The 18,388-nt window shown below is 37.9% G+C and overlaps 2 protein-coding genes across 2 annotated transcripts in view; both read right to left on the reverse strand.

Annotated features, from left to right (window-relative positions):
- Nucleotides 1-834: 834 nt before the first annotated feature.
- On the reverse strand, nt 835-4,075 carry LOC306879080 (uncharacterized protein). The gene is made up of 2 exons (XM_079431785.1): nt 3,616-4,075; nt 835-2,515 (listed from the first exon to the last, which is right to left on the reverse strand). Exons 1-2 carry the CDS (start codon nt 3,779-3,781, stop codon nt 2,298-2,300), a joined length of 384 nt encoding a protein of 127 aa, XP_079287911.1. The 5' UTR covers nt 3,782-4,075; the 3' UTR covers nt 835-2,297.
- Nucleotides 4,076-7,891: 3,816 nt separating this feature from the next.
- The window catches only part of LOC306878766 (BTB/POZ domain-containing protein 8-like), a 42,278-nt gene continuing 31,781 nt past the window's right edge, over nt 7,892-18,388 (reverse strand). Inside the window, exons 13-19 of the mRNA XM_079431289.1 lie at nt 16,713-16,842; nt 15,617-15,678; nt 13,586-14,171; nt 12,651-12,738; nt 12,430-12,542; nt 10,471-12,342; nt 7,892-8,830 (exon numbers count right to left, since the gene is read on the reverse strand). Coding sequence (XP_079287415.1) covers nt 8,295-8,830; nt 10,471-12,342; nt 12,430-12,542; nt 12,651-12,738; nt 13,586-14,171; nt 15,617-15,678; nt 16,713-16,842 — 3,387 coding nt within the window. The 3' untranslated portion in view covers nt 7,892-8,294. The remainder of the gene's footprint in view (nt 8,831-10,470; nt 12,343-12,429; nt 12,543-12,650; nt 12,739-13,585; nt 14,172-15,616; nt 15,679-16,712; nt 16,843-18,388) is intronic.

Raw genomic sequence — 18,388 nt, forward strand, 5'->3', positions numbered from 1 at the left:
AACCTTTTTTAAAATGCATTGCTGTTAATAAAATATATTTTCTATAGAATACACATAAGAAGCCCTTTAGATCAACATTAAATACAGCAAAAAAATAAACAAAACATCCCATATATGTGTGTTGTGATGTTGCATTTAGTGCTCTCCTCCACTGAAAATACAGTCTTTCACAATGAGTAAATTTCTTGCATGTTTCCTGTGTGATTTTCAACATGTATCAGCATGAATAGTGGTGTCTGGTACTGCTGAAAGTACATGGAAGTTTTGGAGTAATATTCCACAATAACATATAAGGGGAAAAACAAATTATACTGTACTGTAAGTTACTGTAAATGTATTATTAGTATGTATAGGAAATGTTTAGGGTCATATTGAACTGTGTGATGAAGTAATCATGGCTTAAAGGTACACTCTTTTTGTTTATGTTGCCCTGAGCACAATGGGAATCTACTTTGATGTATACTGATACCTTGTGGTGTGGATGTATGCAAAAGCAACAGTTTTCAGTTCCCAACACCATTGTAGAAATGCATTTTTCAAATTCAACCTGCTTCTTTTCAAAGTCAAGATTAATTTAGTCCATAAGCAAAGGTGTTCTATCTCAATATGCCCCCCATAAGGTCACCCACTTCACACATTCAGAAAAAAAAGGTACAAAAGCTGGCACTAGGACGGTATCTTTTCAAAATGTACACTTTTGTACCCTTTTTTTTAGCCCTAAAAGATACATATTAGTACATTAGAAGTATATATTAATACCTAAATAATACATACTAGTACCTTTTAAAAGGGTACCTTGCTACTGATGACTGAAGAAATGACTGACAACTTCATAAGTATGGTAGACTTTACTGCATGTAAGGCGTTTTAATGCAAGCAGAAGTGAGGACAGATCAGTGGTGTTATACCTCGCTAGCAAGGGTGGCATGAAGAGGCAAAGTATGAGAGAACTTCACTCAAAGCGGAGGATCTGAAAAGCAGATTTAGAATTGAATCTTATACTAAAGCTCCCGAAAGCAACATGAAAAAGTGATCTTTAGGATATGGGGAGGAAATCCACAACTGAAATGGATATAATATTTCTGTTTTCTTTTCATAAAGTAAAACCTGGAGGACATATCAATATTTTAATGAACAAAATCATGGAGTGCCCAGACACACACATTCTTCAAAGTTCACCTGCATTAGTGAATGGGTGATTAATATTAATGTTGTAATCATCATGTAAAAGTTTACAGGAATAAACGTTTTAACAAATTAAATGACAAAAGCAGCTGCAACTATGAATACAAGGGAATAAAGCATCCATATCATGAAATGTTGGACTTTGCAGATATCACATATGAAACAACTCTACAAGAAATTGCACAGTCTGTGGTCTTACAAAACAAATCCTGTGAAGACATAAACCCAAATAAACAGTTGCCTGAAGCTGCTATACATAGGCTAAATTGGCACAAGATGCGACAGGGTGTGAAATTTATTTCACAAGTTAATAAGGCATTCAGTGGATGTCTATATGGCTATATGTGAGCCTGGACCACAAAACCAGTCTTAAGTCGCAGGGGTATATTTATAGTGATAGCCAAAAATACATTGTATGGGTCAAAATTAGTCTATTGATTTTTCTTTTATGCCAAAACTCATAGTAAAGATCATGTTCCATTAATATATTTTGTAAATTTTCTACTGTAAATGTATCAAAACTTATTTTTTTATTAGTAATATGCATTGCTAAGAACTTCATTTGGACAATTTTAAAGGTGATTTTCTCAGTATTTAGATTTTTTATTTAGATTACAGATTTTCAAGTAGTTGTATCTCGGCCAAATATTATCCTATATCCTAATAAACCATACATCAATGGAAAGCTTATTTATTCAGTTTTCAGATTATGTATAAATCTCAATTTCGAAAATTTTACCCCTGTGACTGGTTTGGTCCAGGGTCACATATATAATTGAACATTATGGTGTAAGGCTGCATTACGCTGACAACAGGAAATAAAAACAGGATGCTACCAGAGACATCAGAGCTCTCATCAACCAAAATGGCAGAACTGCTTCTATTTTGGAGTTAAAACATGCCTTTAAAATATTTGTGGCATGATTTAATCATTTAACATAGATATTACAACAGCATCTGGTTTCACAGGAATGTATATGAGCCAGTGTGAAAAACGGCATAATTCAGAATGTGCAGTTAAATAGATATTTCAGAGGAACAGCGCTTTAAAGTGTTTACGGTGAGATGAATGAATGTGGTCCCACATTAACTGCAGGCAGACAGGTGGCGTCTCACCTCAGCCCTGCGGCCAGTTTTTGCATGGCTGCTTCTCGCTCTTCTTGCTTCTGCTGCGAGCGGCGCAATATGTTGCGCAGCTCCTGCAGGTGGTCAAGCGTGCCCACGAGCTCACCGCGAACCGTCTTCATCTGACTCTCCAGCAGCTGTGTGCGGTGGAGGGAGTTACGACGGTCTCGCTTGCTGCGCTTGACCTTCTGCTCCAGATCAGACACTAAGACCAGAGCATACAGACAAATGACTCTAAACATTAATTCTTCAGTTCATTCATACCGATACATTTGTCAACATGAAAACCATGAAATAGCCTTTAGGCCTTTATAAAAAATAAATAAAAAAATGTGTTAGCTACCTTTAAAAAGACGTTACAAAATGTGTACTAATGACCAACACCAAACCCCGCCCCTAAACCTACCCGTCACTGGGGTTTAGACAAATCGTATAAAATCGTACGAGTGAGGTCGTAAAATAGCTACGTACGAATTGGTCGTGAGATTGCGTTGATTTTTACCACTATAAGGATTAATTTGTGGAATGTACATAAGAAGTAAAATAATAGGCTATTAGAAATTAGACCACATCAGTAGGCCTACTTAGAACTGCTGAGATTTTTTTTGTTTTGTTTTGAATTCATTAGCTACTCATTTGTGTTTTTGTCTTTTTTTAAACACAGATTTATATATATATATATATATATATATATATATATATATATATATATATATATATATATATATATATATATATATATCAGATTTTATCAAATTTATAAATAAAGTGAAGTGCTTTGTTTAAAATGAGAAAAAAGTCAATTGGGCGAGAACAATAAGTCTTGTAATGTTTTGAATTCATTACCCATTTGTCGTTTTGTCTTTTTTTAAACACAGGAAAGAATTAAAAAGTGTATAAAACACTGACGTTTTATGTTTAAAATGAGAAAAAAAATCAACTGCAAGAACAATAAGCTTAATTCTACATATATTCTCACAAGACTTATATATTTAAGTTCACTGAAAATAAATAAATAAATAAATAAATAAATAAATACTATTTCCAACAAAACCTAATATTTCATAATTATGTTACATTGTAAGTTTTTCTTTGTTCATTAGGTTTTTCTTTTAATTGTAGATTTTATCTGAAAGAGAAAGACTATTAAGTCTTGTCATTTTGGTTACCAAAGTTTTAATGTCTAGATTTTTAGATTTTTTTTTTACTGTAAAACAAGCAAGAAGTCTAAGTAAAGTGCAGATCACTATTGTGAATTGATAATGCAGATTCCCAGACATTAAATCTGAAGATTCAGATACAGACCCATAGTGTCGCCACAGGCTTTGCTTTCTGATTCCGTCTCTGTCTTCTTCTCCAGTAGGCCTCTGGTTTCTTGTAGCATCTTTTCCATATGAGCCAGCTGAGAGGCGTTGGCTCCGCTGGCCCTGCGGATGAGCAGCCGTTCTCTCTCTTTCTCACACTTACTCATCTTCGTAAAAGCACAAGGTCAAACACTTGACAATGCTTGAAGAAAGAAAACAACTCCAGATGGCTTAAAACTGAATTTTGACCTTCCAACCCTGATTTTCCTGCTACTTTGAACAAAATATTACAAGAAAGACAAATCTATGATGTTCAACCAAACACTACCTTGTCATTCTTTTGCCTGTAATAATCTCCCATTGTGTTTTTTTCTAATGCTTGCCTATTTCCCCTGTCTTTTAGTTAATCTAAAGTATTCTGTATCAACCGAAGCAGATCTGTAACTCTAAATAGTCTCTCTGCTAGAAAGGAGAAGATGGTCGTCTTTTATACTTGTTATCGAGAGCAAACTTAGCCTGCAGGCAAACAAACAAAGAGTGAAAAGAGTTATGGCAGTCATGAGACCAGCCTGATTCACAGCCATCAGCAATGTGGCCTTGTACACTTCGCCACACACTAATGGACAATACAGCCAGGCTTTCTCGGTAACAACATTAAAAACAGTTTTGTCAACACCAAGATGTTAAATGTGATTTTAAAAATAAATGTATTAATCATAGGCTATTTATTAAAGAAGCCCTAGCTCTGTCAGAAGCACTTCCTTCCCTGTTCGATCTCATATTGAGGACAGTTTAGTCAGTCTTGTGATGAGTCACGAACACTTTGTTGGTAGCATGCATGGTCAGCAGGAGACAGAAGATGGGTGTCCTTCTAACATGCTGGCACAAGAGTTTCGATATCTGGGACAGCATCACCACTTATAGGCTTAAGTATGCAGGATGAATAATGCAGTTTAATAAGCAGGGATCAGATTATTGAGCTCTGCTATACTTTTAGTAATGTGAACATAGATATTTACTCACTGTGGTGATAGTTAGACAGCATTGTTATGGTTAACTAACTAAATAATTATTTATTTTTGGCAATAAAATAAAATAAATAAAACTTTAAAAAAAAAAATTAAGCTTAAAAAAAAAATGAAATGAAGATTAGACATGTTGCCTTGGCAGCTAACTAACATAAAACAGTTGACATTTAAGTCTAAACTAAAACTGAATAAAAAACTTAATTACAGCTATGCAGAATCATTAACCTAAAAATATATTATTTAAAAAATATTAATTTAAAATATGCACATTTAATAATAGTCAAAATATTTTAGCCCTGCCAGAACTGTGGGTTATTCTGGGTTTTTCTGATATGAATAGCATTTATGTATGTGCTTGTGGCTTACAGTTATGTGACTGAAACACACATAGCTTTATCTTTAAAGCCACATATAACCACACAGAGTCCTCATATGATCAAATATCATAATCATTTCCATAAAATAACATACTTTATGATGACATTAATATTGTTGTTCATATAACAGAATGTTGAGAGAGTGAACCAATAAAACATTTCTATTCATTTGATTACACCCACTGAACCCACACTTGACTCTTCAGCTGAACACTGGGAGTATTATAACATCACAAATGAGATCTACTGATTAAAAGAAAAAAAGACTCATTTTGACTCAGGGCCTCAGGCTTGTGTTCCCTTGTAAAAAGCTGCTTTTATTTACTTTGATCATCTTGTTTTATTAGGTTAGTTAAAATAGACATACAAGGCAAATTATTAAGAGATGATGGAAACCCATAGAAAAAAATCATCTTGGGGTCTTCATTGCAGCCCACACACTTAATTTCTCATCATTGTCAACATCGCAGCTGAAATATCGTTGGGACTTGAAGGGTTTATGGGCTGGTTTATTATTTTGGCATTTGGCAACTTCATGAAGGACTTTGTGTGGCTATCTCTCACAGGAAATGAGGAATAAATAAGGATGTCCACTTTATATGATACATCTGCAGCTGCTGCAGGCCTGACCTTGAGTTCATCTGCTTCAGACTGAAATTGAGACTCCTGACAGCAAAACAATGTGGACTCCAGAAACTTCACTTGTATTTGAAAAGACAAACGAGTTAAGATGAATGGCAGCGGGTTTCACAGTCCTGAAGAGGATTACTAGATTATGTATATAATAAGTAATACAATATTCCAGCATTTTACACTGAAACCCACTGTGTAAACGATTCCACTGATAATCACTGCTTTTCTCATCAAGAAAATTGTGGATAAAGTTAGGCTAACTGAAAAAAATACCTTGCAAAATTACATGGGAAAGTCTCAATGGATCTCCTAGCATAACATTTCGAGTCATTACACTACATTTTGGTTAAGCACATGGATTTTTTTCCACAACCAGTGTATAGTCAGAGCATTTTCTCCAAATAGTTTGCCATTCTTGTGGTTTTAGTTGAACTGTGAGGAGCAATCTCCACTAGGTGGAGACAAAGATAGATAAGACCAGCACCAGCTAATCGCAAGTGAATTTTAGGCTTACTTATAAAATAAACACCGATTCCAACATTAAACAGAACAAGTGCCATTGAAATGAATAAGAAGGCTAGCTTTCTATGAGTATTATTGCAGAGGTATCGTTTATGTCTATGTACGGTGCACCAGCAGTGTTTGCTCGTGCACATCCAGACAAATTCGGTAGGAGACATTCCAGCAAGTCTTACTCTGCTCGTCACGCTGACCTGATTATGTTGTGAGTAATTAGCTGTATAGAGGCAGATCCTGTTTGATGTTTTGTTTATTGTCACCCGGCCCAGATTTTTAGCTGACGTGGTCTGGCACCTCCGGTAACAAATGAAGTGAATAAGAACTGCACAGTTTCCCACACTCATTTCAAGGATTATGTAGAAAAGGATACAGAATCAGAACTGTTGATATGGAAAAACTTATTATAGTTTGTTGTAGACTTCCTGGAGAAGCAGGGTTTTGAGGACGAACTGCTGGCCTGCTCTGCAGTGTGTGTGTGTGTGTGTGTGTGCTTATTCTTCTCAAGACACTTTACTTTTACTTTGCAAGGGCACTGATGAATGATTTTCCCTTCAAAGCTTCCTGTCCGCCTCAGCACTGGAGAACAGACTAATTTATAGCATGGGCAACTTTTCTTCTGTCCTTAAAGTCTACAGTGTCCTTATTTAACTGTTCAGAAGATAAAGAAATACATAGGGCTTCAACCATCAAAATACATACAATAAATACAATATCTATCTATCTATCTATCCATTCTTAAAAGAAAAAAATCTGAGTTACAGAGAGGCATGTAGAATGGAAGTGAATGGGGTCAGTCTATAAATATAAAAAATACTATGTTTCAACCATAATTGTTATCATAATTTTAGGTTGGGAAAAAAAAATTACTACCTTTTTGTGTAAAGTTATATACAATTTTACAAATTTACTGAATAAATTAATCGCATAATTCACTAGAACAGTTTTTCAACTCAATACGTTTAATACATGTGCAAGATACAGTTGCAAGAACAAGTATGTGAACCCATTGGAATTGGTTGGTTTTCTGCATTTGTATCATTACTGATCTTCAAGTTACAAGTATAGACAAGCACAATGTGCTTATGCTTACAACACACAAACAGTTATAATCGTTCATGTCTTTACTGAACACATTCACAGTGATGTGAAAGAGATGTGTATACTTTAGTAAGTAAACTTTTTGTTCATGAGTCCATAGTTTGTTCTAAGCCAGTGTTCTTCAGAAAAATCCTTCAGTTCCTGCACATTGTTTTGCTTCCAGCATATTCTGCATATTTAAACAACAGTAACGGTAAGATTTTAAAATCTATTTTTTCAAACTGAGGACAACTGATGGACTAATACACAACTATTACAAAGGGTGAAAACATTTACTGGTGCTCAAGAAGGAAACTTTAGGGGGGTGTAAACTTTTTGAACATTAAAATAAGGTCAAATTGTACTTATTTTGTCTTCTTTGAAATGCAGCAATCTTCTGTTGCTTCTGAAAAATTAATGTTTAAAGACAATTAGAAGAAAATCGTCATCCTGTTCAAAAAGTTGCAGAAACCAGACATTCCAGTACTTTTTCTTGCCATTCTAAAATAGCATCAGTGCTTTTATAAAATATTAGATTTCTGCATTTTAATCCTCTAAAACTTGGCCTCATTTACTGTACTTCCATTCTAAGTGCCTGCAATAACCTTTTTTATTTATTTAGTTAAAATATAAAAAAGACAGCAAAATTCAACACAGCTTTTATTGTCTTAAATACAACAATGAATGTAAACCAGAACAACTTACTCTCTACACTCTGTTCAAAACTTTTTAGAAGCATCATCATTCAGAGACAAAAAAAGCAACAAGAAAATGCATTTTTGGTATTCTACAAAGATTCAAGCAACACCCATCAAGTAAACAATAGAGCTTAGAAAACTGCCCACATGCAAAACAACTGCACAGAGGTCATAGTTCCAGTCCTTTATATAGTACCTGTATGATGAGAAAAAATGACATGTGACTTCAGTCAACTTAAGCTGCAACTGATTGGTCTTTCTCCCCAAAATAAATAAGCACAGACAGGATCCAGTAATCCAAAGAGTCCTTGGATGAAAACATTTGCTGTATTCCAGTCCAGGAGGCCATCAGTGATGTGTCTCCAACTCCACGATGGTCCACTCGCCCTGTGGAGATGCAGCGTCCTCAGGAGAGAAGCTGGTTACAGTGATGCTGGTGGTGGAGTCCTCCAGTGGAGAAATAAGCTCGGCCCAGCGCTTAAATGTGTCCTTTTCGTGATACAAGTAGTCCTGTTCATTCAAACAGTCTCGAGACAAGGACAGCGTCTGCTTGATCAGATACTGTGCAAGGTTTAAATCCTCTGGGACTGAGTTTATGACGCCTAGATTGGATTCTTGGTCAGACAGTAGCTGTCGAAGCAGACTCCAGTCTTTCTCTGCAAACTTACTGTCTTCGCTGTCCACTTCCTCTTTAACGTCCTCTGCCTCTACTCCTTTACCCTCCTGACGTGACTCCTCCTCTTGGGGACCATTGCTTCTGTCAGCATCCATGCTTTGTTCGAGGGCTTCTCCCAGGTCCATCTCGTAAATGGGGGACAGGGCTTTAGACGGCCTCCGGTCATGTGTGCAGGTTTGATCCAATGTGTCACAACCATCAATGTCCCCTAAAAATAATTGACAATACTGCACAATGACCAAGTGTTTTATCCCAACCTGGGCTTTTTTTTTTTTTTTTTAAACACAGGAATTTTCTTGAAGACATGCGTTGTTTCTAGCTCCACATGATGTAAAAAATCACCCCTAGTGCAACTGTGAAGCAGTTAAGCTTGAGATATCAATCCTTTTAAGGACTAGATGAAAAAAATATATACTTTGTCTTAGGCAGTTTTCACTTTTTATTGTCATTAATCAAGATCTGATTCAATGACACATGCATTAAAATTAAGCAGATGTGCAAATCCAAAGTTTTCCATGGAGCAACTTCTGAATTTAGGATAAGGATGGACAGCTGCCATAAAGGTGATGCACAGAAGAAAGCCTACACTGAATGTGTCTCTTTTGTTCACAAGTGCTGTAACAGTAAAAGGCATGTTTTGCCAGCCACTGTATCTCCAGCATAATTCATAAAGATATGAATTCTCTAGTTCTGATCAAACTGAGCATTTGTTGTCCTTCAATATACACATCGAAATGCAAGCAAGCACTTATACTTCTTAACTTAACGATGCACTGAAAATATGAGGGACATGCTGGCAAAAGAGTGCTTATTGCTTTTCTTGGCAAGATGTGCTTTTTGTAAAGATAAAACTCCCCCCAAAAAATTAACAGTGATTAGAATCATGATACAAGTGTGAAAAAAAAGAGACACGAGGAGGACCTTGAGATTGTTTTTCTAGAAACACAACATACAAAAAAATAAAAAATACTATATCTACAGAAATACACTAAATTAAATCTACAACATACACATCTAGAGCTGAGAAAATGTTACCTACTACAGAACTACAGATGGTGTGATATATTGTGAATGAGAAATAAAACAAATAAAAAAAAAAAAAAAAAAATGGATACAAACATGGAATTTCATAAATGAACAAAATCAATTATGAAACCTAGTAATGGCATGCAAGGTTTTCTGGTTTGGGTGACTTAACAGACAGAGTCTTGAAAAATAAGACAGCAACAGACTCAACATTGATGTTGAGTATAAAAAACATCTAGGTTGTTCTAACACATTCAAAGCATCATGGTCTCTGCAGAAGGTGTGGTCCGTGCAGTATTAAAAGGAAGCTTAGCTCACTGTATATTTGTGCATATATATATATAAATATTTCTATGTATATATTTGCTGGCCAAGTCACATGGAGCTTGTCTTTTGCATAAAGATCTCTTATGGAAAAGTCAACGTATAAATGACTTGGCCTATGAGGAAGAAGCTCACTATTTAGTATGGATAATAACAAACAAAAACGACTGAGGACTTGAGTGTACTGGTACAACTTGTTAGTAGAGTTATTTAGGGCATAGCGCCTCAGAGAAGGCAATTCAGTTGTGTGTATAGCTTATTGAAATATTAGATTGCAAAGGACAGACATCTAAATAAGAGAATTAAAAGAAGGGGAAAAGGAGGCAGTAGTGTGCTACTATCTAAATCAATGAGCTATCAAGGTTTAGCCCATTGAAGATGATTGGAGGTCAAAGGAATTGTCTGAACATTTAGGTTGAATGGGTCAAGATGGGAGACTGTGAGTAAATGTTTCTGAGGCTGCAGTCAGGGGGGATGGGCTCTAATGTTATACATTACCTGCTGGAGAGTGTGCGGGTGAGCTCGCAGTCAGCTGCGGCTCAGGTAAGTCTAGCCGCAAGTCAGCTTTTCTGCTGTCTATATGTTTGGACTGGAGATTGCCATACTGTTCCACAAGCCGGAGGTCCAGGTGACTAGGGCGCTCCTGAGAAGGAACGTCACTGGTGTCTTTGTCTTGCACAGGGGCATCTGATTGATTATATGCACAATCCTCCTGTGGAGATCTCTGGATCTCTATCAGGAATACTGCAGGTTTGGGCTCCTGTTCATTTTCCTGGTGGTTGGAGATATGGTTGCCCCTCACTGTGCTTGTGGACTGCTGGGAGCAGTAGTCTGTCTGAGAATTGTGAGGTTCACCATCGAAGACATCACCATGTGCAAAAGAATCATTTGACTGGTGTGTCGGAGTCTGGGCACCTCCTTCTTCACATCCAAGTTCTTCACACTCATCCACCGAGAGTAAAACAGAGCGACGGAAGTTAGAAGCTGACTGGTACTCTGGTTGCTCATTCTCTTGTTCCCCAGGATCTTCAAATGCAAGATTGACAATACCTTGAAACTGTGGAGGTGGCTCGGCAATTGGTGGAGCCATTCCCCTCGGTAACACCTCAACTTCTGATCTTTCATCTTCAGTCTCCTCCTCTTCTTCCTCTTCCTCTTCTTCTTCAGAGGAGAAAAGTTGGTGGTCCTGCACGCCCTTCAAGTTTTTTAACGTAGTATCCATTTCACAAGGTTCCTCCTCCACTGGCACCTCATCCTTTCTAATCCAAGAACGTGTTCTTTGACGCCCTACCTCTTCTTCACTTGTAGTCTCTGCCTCTCGTCCTCTCAGCCGTACCTCCACACGCAGTCCAGCCCCACTTTCGTACATCTTGAGCTCCTCAGGTGTGCTGGTGTCACTGCTGCTGCGACCCAGGAAGTCAGGGCAACGCATGGTCCCACACTTTGAAACACCACGCTCATGGGAACAACAGTCGTCATCTTGCGAGCCACCAGCATCATAATCCTCTGACCGTGGCTTTATGTCATCAGAAGAAGTAGTGGCACTGCCAGTCTCTGACTCTGGGCTAACTTGGGGATGAAGCCCATTCCATGAGTCCTCTAGGGGTGTCTCAATGCTCCCTAGACTGCAAGCTGTATCAGGAGGGAGGTCTGAGTCCTTTGAGGAGTTCATGGAATTGAGGCCTTGTTCTGGTCCTGTGACATGGGGTGGAATGGCATGGCCTGTGGCCAGTTTACTTCCGCATATCTTACTCTGCCCAGAAGTACATGTATGCATGTCCGGAGTTACTGACTGAGTCTTCACTTCTGTGCTACTTAATTTACTCACTAGATCACTGCTTTTCTCCATATCTTCAACCTTAGTGGAAGTTACTGATATACCCTCGGGAACCGCTTCTTGCTGGTCTAGTACAGCTGGGCTGACTAGTGAATGCTGCTCCAGGGAAGAAGGAACTTTGGAACTCTCCAGACAAGATGTGACCAGTTCCTTGCTTCTTGTCTTCCCTTCGGTAGAATCTGGATTCAACTGCTGAGTGACCTTTTTAAAGTCTGAATGTTTAGGGCTAGATACTGAATCTTTCACAGCACTGCCTGGCTTTTTAGAGCCAACAGGAGTTTTGACAGCCCCTGAGGATTTCAGAGATGATTTTGTTGAAAGTGTTTCTGGAGCCTTCTGTTTAGGTCCTGTTTTGTTTGGGGCAGAAGGAGACTGCCTGGAGGAAGACGTGGAAGCTTTGACACTGGGCCTTGACTCAGGGATGGCCTTTGTGGTCTTCTTTGTAGTTGCAGGTTTAGATATCTCTCTCTCTATATCTTTTCTTGGGGAAGCAGGCTTTCTAGAGCTAAGGGCTGAACCAGGTCTGGATGAAGCTGTTTAAAAGAGGAAACAGACTTGAACTCATTACTGTTAATAACAAAATACTTTTAGATCCATTCTGAAGCTTGAGTATTTCTTACCAAGGTTCTCTGACACAGTGTTTTTGCTCTTTGGATCTAAGCGGGATGCAGGAACTCCAGGTACCGCACGACTGGTTGTGGAAGGTTTAGTCTTGGTTGATTTATTAGTGGGGCTGTAAACACAATGAAGGATCAAAAGACTATCAATTGGAATAAAGTGTAGATAGTAAAAATAGTAGTGCAAGTGTGAGGATCACAGCCTGGTTGTTCAATTAACTCACCTGCTAGTCTTGTCAGTGTCTGGTTTTTGAGCAGGTTTGGTCAGAGGAGATTTTGTTGTTGCCTTGGCTTGAAGTTTTGACCTGAGACCTACAATGTAAAAAGGATTATTACGTTTAACAACAACACAACATTTTTATAAATGACATTGCATGTTGACAATATGGTAGTTATTTTAAAACAATTTCAAGCTAATCATTTCAAACATTTTTTTAACGAAATAGCCCATTAATCTAATTAAACAGAGCACTATCCATCAAAATCCTGGTCTCAACATTGTCTGCACAAGGAAAAAAATTAATTGTGATTTTTTTTGTACCTTATTGTAAACTGGTATTTGTCCTGCAGAACCTCTGTGCTATCTAAACCTACATTCCTTAAGAACTGTGAACAAGGTAATAGGCATGTACAATTTTAGTGGTGCTAAGCAGCTTAGTGATGAGCTAAAACCTACTCTGCTGAGCAAAGACTCTCTGAGTCACAGAGAAGTCAGTACCAGCCAAACACCAGCTAATGAGCAGGGAAAAAGGAAGAGATACTGTATCTATATTTTTACCTCTGGATTTCAAGATTGAGAATTTTCTCTCCCTCTCAACTGCAGTACATTCCTTCTCTCCCTAGCCTTCCTTTCCTGTTCTAATTTTCTAACTTTTATTGAAACTCAGAAGCACAATCATACTATTAATTAACTTTTACTTTCAGGGGCAGAAGAGTGAACCTGAGGTGGCAATCTCTAATATCAGCAGCTAACATGGGGAACTAAGGATAGCTTCTTGACTTCCATGGACTTACAGCTGTTTTCAGATCTGAATTTCTGCTCGAAATGTCACTGTCTCTGGCTTTGCTGCTCCACACTTCACAGTAAAACAAGGACTAGCTTGAGAAGTAGTAGAGTTTAAATTTGTCTAAAGGTAATTATGAATGAAGGTAAATTCACCTGTTGGTGTACTGTGGCCATTCTTGCGAGGACTCCCAGCGCTGTTGTCTGGTGAGGTACTGCCAGAGTTAGATGGAGTATTCTGAGCATTGCTGACTGATTCCTGAGGCAGATCTTTCCCTGACATTGCGTTCTTCTGCACTTTTCCTCCTTTAGCCTGGCCTCCCGAGAGATCAGACCCAGCAGGGGAAGACTTTGGCCTTGCTCCTGGGTTTGGCTTCCTGTCCATCTCCGTCTTCCCTGTGGGTGAACCACGTGCACCTGAAGCAGTGGAATTCTCCCGTTGAGCCCCGCCACCAGTGCCATTCAACACTGGTTTAACAGTAGACGTAGTCTTGGTTTTAGCTGGCATTTGAGTTGGTTTAACCTTATCATTTTTACTTCTGAGTGAGGCGTTGTTACTAGCTTTTGTTTTGCCAGAAGGAGCCGTGTGAGTTGTAGGCCCCAGAGCATCAGACTTCATGGTGCCTGATGCTGCAGCTACAGATCTTGCAGGGGAAGCACGTGGACCTTGTGATACTTTAACAGGAGGATGAGTAGGGCTATCACATGGAGATGAAGTGCCCGAGAGGCATTTTCTAGGTTTCTGTTGGAGAAGGAAGAGAGACGGAGAGAGAACGAAAGATCATGATGGCTTTGCTCATTGTTAATCAGATCAGCAACCCATTTGACACAGTAATCTCAGATGTATAAAACCAAAGAGCACAAAACCACGATCTTTGGATTAAAGGCTAAAAAGCACATTCTTCAAAAAAAAAAAAAAAAAAAAAAAAAAAAAAAAGGACAGCTGTTTCGTTAGCCCACGGTCTCTGTATCTATATCACTTTGGTCATATATACATAATGGTTATTTAAAGCTCAATAATGAGGTGTTTTTTTCATCTGCCCTTGTCAAGCCAGTAGTCCCTGTTTATATTTTGACACCAGAACACATGCATATTTATGTGTTTCAGAAAGAGAAACATTCACATATTCAACTTTCTATGGGCTGTCAGGCCGTCCTTATTGTTGAGCCCGGACAACATCAGCTTCAAAACTCATAATACAGCTGATACGATTCTGTCATCTTTAAAGAACAGAACTTTTGTAAAGACTAAAAAAAGCAAACAAATGTGACCCTGGACCACAAAACCAGTCTTAAGTCGCTAGGGTATTTTGGTAGAAATAGCCAAAAATACACTGTATGGATCAAAATGATTGATTTTTCTTTTATGCCAAAAATCATTAGGACATTAAATAAAGATCATGTTCCATGAAGATATTTTGTAAATATTCTACTGTAAATATATCAAAACTTAATTTTTGATTAGTAATAAGCATTGCTAAGAACTTAATTTGGACAACTTTAAAGGCAATTTTCTTAATATTTTAGTATTAAAATCTAATATTCTAGATTTTCAAATAGTTGTATGTCGGCCATGATGTATATATCTCAGTTTCGAAAAATTGACCCTTTTGTGGTCCAGGGTCACAAATATGTACCTTTTCTTTAAGAAAATATTTCTCACAAGGGAATCCAGCTATGTTTTCAGGATCAGTAATTCTGCAGCACATTCCCTGAATCAACCTTAACATTGTTGTGATGAGACCGCTCTCATTTAACAGCCATTTAATTTCAGTTCAATCAGCTTGTCTTTCAGTAAAAGAAAACCTTATAAAATCAGAACTTACAGTTCTAACAGAGCCTATGCCTGTAAATTACTTTATTTCTAGTGGTCAACCAATATTGAGTTTTTTTTATGGCTTATGCTGATATAGATAGATATCTAGAAAGCAGATTGGCTGAAATAATGCAGATAGATACACTTTACAATTTAATGAAAGCAAACAGGACTGTTGAATTTACAGTAAAGAATATATTTTACACAATATTTACTCAATAATAATAAAAAAAGACTACTTCTGTTTATTTGTGATGGAGACAATCTCAAAATGACCAAATATTGGCTAATTAATCAACCTGGGCCAAAATATCTGTATGTATCCCATCATTTTTCAGTTTTACCAAAATAAGCAACAGAATAAAAATTACCTGAGAGCTAGTGAGCACAGGTTTTTTCCCAAGCCGTCTACAGTCTCCTTTATCAAGAGCAGCTGAGAGGGTTGGTGGAAGAAGGAAGAAAATAAAGACTAATTTTAGATTACAGACAGCTTCAGTTTAATTAGAACATCCACTCCTGCATAATCAACATTTGCCAAACATTTCCTCAATCAGACAAGCAAATACTTGCAGACTTGCAATCAGTCACAACCCCAATCAGTAAAAGCGGCAGTGCAGAGAACCCGATTTCCTACTCCATCTCAGACAGAGACAGCACAGATCTAGTCTTTGATCATCTCATACCTTATCCAGAGCATTCTTTAAATCATCAGAAGAAAAAAAAAAAACAAAGATCTAGGTTTCCTTCCTAGCAATACAACTGAGCTCTGATTTATCTGCTGTCATCCACGAAATCAATCCAAATCATGGATCAAATAGCTGCTGTAAAGGAATGCAGCTGGAGTGTTTGTGTTTGCTGTTGCACAATGAATGCTTTGCAAATTAGCCACCGCATTTGCATGCCTTTACATATGCGAGGGAATCTTTAGAAAGCACTATCACTCTCGACACCTAAAGCAATGCATAATTTATGCACTAGCATATATGTTTCCACCTGCAGAACAGAACAACACAAAATCCACTGGATCTCATTGTGGACCCCGTTCTCTAACCCCCTCTGGAAATGCTTAATGTTTTGATGTGACTGTATTCTAGCTCTCAATGTTCAAAGCATCACTAGGTCATATTAAAGGACTGTTGTTGAAGGACTGACAGGAGCTGGAGGTTATCCAGCAGGGTTTCTCTTCCCAGCACTGGCTACCCAAAGGAGGGCTCTTAATCACTGCACTGGACCACTAAAAAAAAATAAAAAACACCCCCCTCCTCCTCCACACATGTACACAAGCGCATTCTGACTGCTGCATGGTTTGAACACTGAGCTTCCATTGAGAGCTGTTCATTTCTTAAGTTCTCTCTTATCCTCCTCTAATTTATACTTTACCATCTTTCCACATTATTTACGTTTAAGTTCCATTCCCCTTTATTTTGCTATTGCTACATTCTTACCTTTTCTTCTTCCTCTCCTTACCTGCGAGTATTTTTTCTCGATATCTGGGTTGTAGTGCATCCCATCCTTGTGTGTGCCGCACTGCAAAGAAGGACTGAAGCAGGAAGGTCCAGAGCTTCGTGCGCAGTGAACACAGCTCACGCCTGAATGGCTAACGGAGGGACAGAATGAGTGAGAGAGGGTGAGCGAGTCAGAGAAAAAGAAAGAGAGAAGGAGGGAGGGTGGATACAACAGCAGGAGAACAGGAACGAATCAGCAGCTGCTTCAAAGGCTGGTTGTCTTGGCAACCGATCGCCGTTGCCTGCCTTTACCCTTAACAGGATCCTCTCCAGCTAAATGGATGATGTCAGTAGCAGAGGCTTGTGTTCCCGCCTTCTGCACTGAATGTTCATAAAAAAAAAAGACCTGTTTTTTCAAATTCTGCCTCAGCCTTTCCATCCACAGTTCATTTCTCCCACGTCCCTCCCTGCTTTCCTCTATAATGGAAATGGAACCAGATTTGACATGGCCACACCCACGACTCTTGGTCTTTCTCAGACTAATCCATTCTGCCATTTCCCCTGGGATGTGAATTAACTCACAACGAGACAGGAAGTGACAGAGAGATGGCCAGAGAGAAATATAGAAAAACAGAAAATGACAGCGCGAGTACTGTAAGTATGAGAGGTGGAGTTGTTTACCATGACCTTTTCTATTTGTAGTGTCACTTTACAGTAATCCGGCCTGGCCATGTACATTACAGGCGAGTTTAAATCCCAGGATCAAATGAAGCGCTTTGTACACGTGCCATTAAATACAGAGAATGTGCTCAGCAGACTGTTGCTGCAGGTGTGCACTACTTGATGAAGCACAGAAAATCTATACATCAAGTATTACAATAATTACTGTACACCACTTATGCAGTTAACATATTAAAATCAACATGAAGTCATAATGTACTTTGTAAATTCATGCATGTTTTCAATTCTTTAAGAAATGTTTTTGATTCTTTATGAAAACGTCTGAAATAGTTGGTGTCAAAAACCCTGCTAACTTTTACTACAACTTTCCTCCCACCAGTATTCTGGTATGTAATGCCCATTGGACAGTAATGCCACCATGCTTTTTAATATCCTGTTTCATTTGGAAGTCAGATTACAAAAATAAAAACATACAGTAACTGTATGCACATACTGAAAACAAAGAATGCAGATTCAATTTAATTATGTATTCCTCAGATTTACTTTATATTGACCAAAATAGAACAGACAGTTCTGATCCAGATTGCTAAATAAAATAACGTTTAAATGAAAACCTGTATAAACATGTTATAAAATAAGGCATCCGGAGCTGTGCTGTATTTTTAATATAGTTAACACTGAAGGGGTTGCAGGTATTCCACTGCAGGTTTTCCCTAATCTCTGACAAACGACAGTCCGGAAGTCATTTTGTTTCAATGGAGAGTAGTATGGGAGCTGTGTAAAGTTCTGACCAAATGCGCATACAGAAATTTCAGATCAGATTTGCAGCTACACCACATGTGACTGTCTGACTGTATTGTATTCAATTATTCAATTCTGTATTGTGACTGTGATGTATTCAAATCAAAATATGACTGCAAGGAGAAAATAACCAATACTTTTGCACTAAAACTGTATTTTTTAAACACTATTTCTACAGAATTATGTAAAAAATTATTTTTGTAAAGAAGTAATTAT

Source organism: Barbus barbus, assembly GCF_936440315.1.
Source record: "Barbus barbus genome assembly, chromosome: 13".
NCBI lineage: Eukaryota > Metazoa > Chordata > Actinopteri > Cypriniformes > Cyprinidae > Barbus > Barbus barbus.

Bases quoted from the DNA above. Each gene is read 5' to 3' on its own strand.
- LOC306879080 (XM_079431785.1), bottom strand. From the start codon at position 3,781: ATGAGTAAGTGTGAGAAAGAGAGAGAACGGCTGCTCATCCGCAGGGCC. The intron at 2,516-3,615 runs GTCTGTATCTGA...CTCTGGTCTTAG, and splicing joins AGCCTGTGGCGACACTATGG to TGTCTGATCTGGAGCAGAAG.